This window comes from Arachis duranensis, chromosome 9 (genome assembly GCF_000817695.3).
Source record: "Arachis duranensis cultivar V14167 chromosome 9, aradu.V14167.gnm2.J7QH, whole genome shotgun sequence".
Lineage (NCBI taxonomy): Eukaryota > Viridiplantae > Streptophyta > Magnoliopsida > Fabales > Fabaceae > Arachis > Arachis duranensis.
In genome coordinates this window covers 104,965,621-104,970,392 of record NC_029780.3, presented here as the reverse complement: position 1 = coordinate 104,970,392, position 4,772 = coordinate 104,965,621, and the positions used below count along the sequence as shown (strand labels likewise).

The window sequence follows — 4,772 nt, the reverse complement described above, 5'->3', positions numbered from 1 at the left end:
CTTTAGCTACAGACATTTTTATCTTCTTTGTCCAGCCATTTTCACGCGAATTCTTATCCATTATATACTTTCTCGTTTCTATAACTATCTCAGTCAATTTAAAAGTTTTTTACGTTGTGTTCTATTATCTGCAATCTTTTTTATCAAATTCCTTTTCTAACACCCTTTTTTTCTTCATAAAAGTGATCCTTTATATTTTGTCTCTCCAACAAAAATATTTTTTTTCTTAAATTCATACGATTTATTTCAATTATTACTTTTAAAGCTTTCTCTTTGTAGTGTATTTTTTTTATAAATATATTTTTCATTTTTCTTACTCCTTCTTATTTTAGTGATTTATATTATCAAATTAATTTTTGTATAGAATACAATTATTATATTATATATCTATTAATATCTAAATTTTCTAAAATTTAATAAACTTAATTAACAAAATAATATAACATAATTTGAAGAATAAATTATAAAATTTATAATGTATATAAAATCATTTACCCATATAAATCAATATGACTTACTTCTAAGGTAAATAATCTCCTTTTTTTCAAGGTTTTAAAAATCAAATAAATCATTAAATTGGTATAGTTAGAGGTTTAAAATTTAAAAATCAATCAAAATTAAATTAAATATAATAAAATAAAATAATATATATACCATATAGTTTTTTAAAAAGATATTTTTTATATTTTATTACTAAAAATGATTAACCACTGAAAATTATTAATTTACCAAATTTTTTAGCAATTTTAGATTTTTTTTATTAATTTACTAACAATAACTTTTTTATCGAAAATTGAATCAATTTAATGACTAATTTTTAATTACTTCGGTCGAAATGGCCGACTCAATCCCATTCCCATAACAATGCCTCTTTACATTGGGTGGAAGATGATTCCCCGGAGGGTGAATGTTAAGGAGTAAGGAGAAGTGAATTGAGAGAGAAGAGAGAAGAGAGAAGAGGACAAAAACGTCAATAGCCGGCAAAATACATGGAAGATTGTGTTGTGTGCAACACAAGGAAAGGAAGGGCGCGTGGAGTGATCCAAACATTAGTACTACTTAACAAGGCATTCTACCAAATAAGACATTTGTCCTAACTCTTCTACACTCCTTTCCTTGGACCAAACTCTTCAATCGCATCCATCTTCATTTCTCTCATTCTCATTCACTCTCTTCACTTTTTGAGTTTTGAAGTTAATTACTTTGACCCCTTTTCTTTATTATGTGAAAGTGACATCAACAATCACGGTTGAATGAATCTACTTGCATGCTCTTATTCTTGGAGTTTTGATTGAATTTGGAAGGTGAAGAAAGAAAAGAGAGAAATGGGTTCAGGTTCAAAAGTAGGGAATAGCAGCTTTGATTACTCGTTTAAGGTGTTATTGATTGGTGACTCTGGTGTTGGCAAGAGCAGCCTCCTCCTCAGCTTTATCTCCAAATACCTTCATCATCATCTTTCCCCCACTATTGGTACCTTCCTTCTTTTCTTCTTCTTTTTCTTGCTTTCTCACTAACAATGGAACATGCTCTATAATCTATTTCATGTCTTTTGAATAGAGGCAGAGTTTATTAACTCAACTTTCTTTCAATGTATTATTTCATCTAAATTTGTGGTCCATATTTTTCCCTTCTAGCATTTTGAACTAAAATTGGGACAGGTTCATGCCTTGGCAATATTTTGTATTCAATGTTGTATACTATATATATATTCATTGAAATTAAAAGTTGCATAATCTTCTCATGTATTGTTTCAGGAGTTTCATTATCCATTAGTATCATTTTTTCTGTATATTATTAAAATCTGTCATATACTGTGAAATTATTATGTTGGTCTGATTACCTTTTATTTGTTCATAGTTTATCAGAATTTGGTGGCATACATCTAGCTTTGAAGTTTTTCACTTAATTGTTTTTGGTAGATTGAGTGGTTCACTAACTCAGGATAGTTTTGGATTGTAATTTTCCCTATTTATTTATTAAATTACTGAGACAGGTGTGGACTTCAAGATCAAGCTTTTTACCATTGGTGGTAAAAGAGTGAAGCTTACTATTTGGGACACAGGTAACTGTTTTTCTAGTTATTTGATCAAATTTTCATTTTTTTTTGTGCAAATAAAAACAAATTTAGGTAGTTAATTAAGAATCTTTTTTGTTCTGACTCTATGTTCTGCGTGAAAGAAGTTGTAATATTAAGTGCTTTCTTTTCTTTGTCTCATATAAGAATAGTTTATCCATAATATTTCTTTTAGAAAGTGATATTCTTTTAGAACTTTAATTCCTCTCTTTTGTTTTTGGTATCATTTGTGTTGTTAAATGATTATTAGAGCAACCTGAAGATCCTTGTACAATAAGGATTAAGGAAACAACATAATTATTTTGCTTGTATTTGAAAATTTTGAATTCCAACTATTTCTTTAAACCCACTTGGTATGTTCATGATTCTGTAACCGACCGATACATGAGAATTGAGAAGTAATGATAAGAATTACATCCTGTGTTCTTCTTTTTTCTTTCTTTGTCTTTCGCCTTCTTTCCATTTCCTCAAGTGGCAAAGCTTTTGAAAGCTAAATTTAGTGGTTTTCTTTTACTTTTAAAAAAGTAGAAAAAATAAAAGAGATCAAGTCCGAGTTAGATGCCATATGTCAAATGTGGTAACATGAAAGTTTGATAAGGTGTTGAAAGCTAATACATCCTGAAATATTTATATGAGAATGTTCCAGCGCGAAAGTCGCTAAAAGAAATGTTAACTTTAAGGTTTGATGTGAACTTTTGATCCAAAGCTGGATTTTGTGAAAAAGTTTCTTGTTTATGAAGTAAGCAGTGATGTATCTTGAATTTGACTCTGTCAATGAATCCTAGTCTTGTATAATCTATCTAAGGATGAAAAGAAAGTGTTCAAAATCTTGAATATGATTAACTTGGTGACTGTGAAATGCAAATCACATGTTTAGTGTTCCTTCTTAAACATTGATTTATGTCTAATAACTTGGGCATTCTCATCTAACATTAATAGGTTTATATGATCAGTATAAGTTTCGTTTCGGTCATTTTTGTCTATAACAAATTCAGGAGTAGTCTAGGATCTTAGAGTATGCTTAATATTTCTTTTCTTGCAGCTGGACAAGAGAGGTTTGGAACGGTAATAAGCTCGTATTACAGAGGCGCCCACGGAATCATTCTTGGTACCCTCAGATGTTAAAAATTTATACATGTACACTTCGATTTATGACTTAACTATTGCTTATAATCTTGATCTTTAACATCTTTTTTTCCTTCACAATTTTCTAATTTAGTCTACGACGTGACAAAGCGCGAGTCATTTACAAACCTGGCGGACATATGGGCAAGAGAAGTTGAGCTTTACTCCACCAACCCCGATTGCATCAAAATTTTAGTTGGCAATAAAGTCGATAAGGTAATTAAGTGTTATGGTGAATAAAAGGAGAACTTCTATTTGTTCCTTACACTTTTCTTTGGCCTTACACTTCAGGAGAGTGAAAGAGCCGTTACAAAGGAAGAGGGTATGGCTCTTGCGCAGGAGCATCGATGCTTGTTCCTAGAATGTAGCGCCAAAACTCGGGAAAATGTTCAGCAATGCTTCAATGATCTAACACTAAAGGTATATGAGTCTTTATAAGCTTGTTAACCTCCCCCCTTCTTGATTAAGTTAGTGATTACTTGTGTCACACGCAAAGTATTAAACATACGAGTTTACGTATGTAACTTCTTGTTACTAACTAAATCTTTTGGGTCTTCCAAATAAAACAATTATGTACAGATGTTAGAGGTTCCGAGTTTACGTGAAAATGGATCATCGATAGTTAAGAGACAAAAGCAAATACACAATAAACCTCAGAGTGGCGATTGTTGTTCGCAGTAAAGTATGCTATAGGCGCCACATGAATTTGAAACAGGTATTACAACAAGTGATGACACAATCAAATAGTTGGAATGATCATATATATGTTCCAACATATTTTGAACCTTGTTTCAGTAACTTCCCGAAGAAGGGACTAGAGATCGAAATTGTCCTCTTATAGGACCCAAAATCAACATAGGGTGAGAAATACTTGCATGTTTCTGGAATAAGTTTAAGGCTACACTAAGAACTTCACAACTACTAATTTTTTTGTTTTTTATTTAACACTAAGTCTGAATAATTATTATCATTAAAAATGAATCGTTGTGGATATTCTTAGAGTATGGATTAAAATATGCTTCAGAAGCATGTGAGTATTTCTCCGAGATTTACACTTTTTCTGAACAAATGTACATCTTATTGTAAATATATGCCTCCAGATTGTGTTAGTAGGAAAATATGTAGCAAGTTTATATGTGTTATAAATTTGGTTTTGCCATTGGGTAATAATCTTGGTGAAAATCAGAGTGTAGTGTCGAACTTTCCATTTTATTTTTTTCAAGTAATAGATATATAGTAATTAATTTATTGTAGGGAAGCAAGAAGTTTTTCATATTATGAATTTGATGGTGGTTATATTGATATAACAGCATAGTCTATATTTTTTTCATTCACTGGCTCTCAGCAGTGATTTTGGACCATTATTGAAGAAGTTTCTGTATGTTCTTGAAATAAGTTTATTATGTGTTTTTGATAACATTTTTATTTTTATAAATTTTAATAAAAATTATATATAAAAAATTTTTATATATAATTTTTTTATAAATTTTGATAACATTTTTATTTTTATTTGTAACTTGACATTGTTATACTAGGTCACTATTTAGATTTTAGCCATGTACCAAATTCAATC

The 4,772-nt window shown here is 30.0% G+C and overlaps 1 protein-coding gene across 1 annotated transcript; it reads left to right on the top strand.

Annotated features, from left to right (window-relative positions):
* Positions 1–1,105: 1,105 nt before the first annotated feature.
* Positions 1,106–4,391, top strand: LOC107466672 (ras-related protein RABC2a). Its single transcript, XM_016085675.3, has 6 exons — positions 1,106–1,470; positions 1,994–2,062; positions 3,117–3,182; positions 3,294–3,415; positions 3,491–3,619; positions 3,779–4,391. Exons 1-6 carry the CDS (start codon positions 1,326–1,328, stop codon positions 3,878–3,880), a joined length of 633 nt encoding a protein of 210 aa, XP_015941161.1. The 5' UTR covers positions 1,106–1,325; the 3' UTR covers positions 3,881–4,391.
* Positions 4,392–4,772: the final 381 nt, after the last annotated feature.

Bases quoted from the DNA above. Each gene is read 5' to 3' on its own strand.
- LOC107466672 (XM_016085675.3), top strand. From the start codon at position 1,326: ATGGGTTCAGGTTCAAAAGTAGGGAATAGCAGCTTTGATTACTCGTTT. The intron at 2,063-3,116 runs GTAACTGTTTTT...CTTTTCTTGCAG, and splicing joins GCTTACTATTTGGGACACAG to CTGGACAAGAGAGGTTTGGA. The intron at 3,620-3,778 runs GTATATGAGTCT...AATTATGTACAG, and splicing joins TCAATGATCTAACACTAAAG to ATGTTAGAGGTTCCGAGTTT.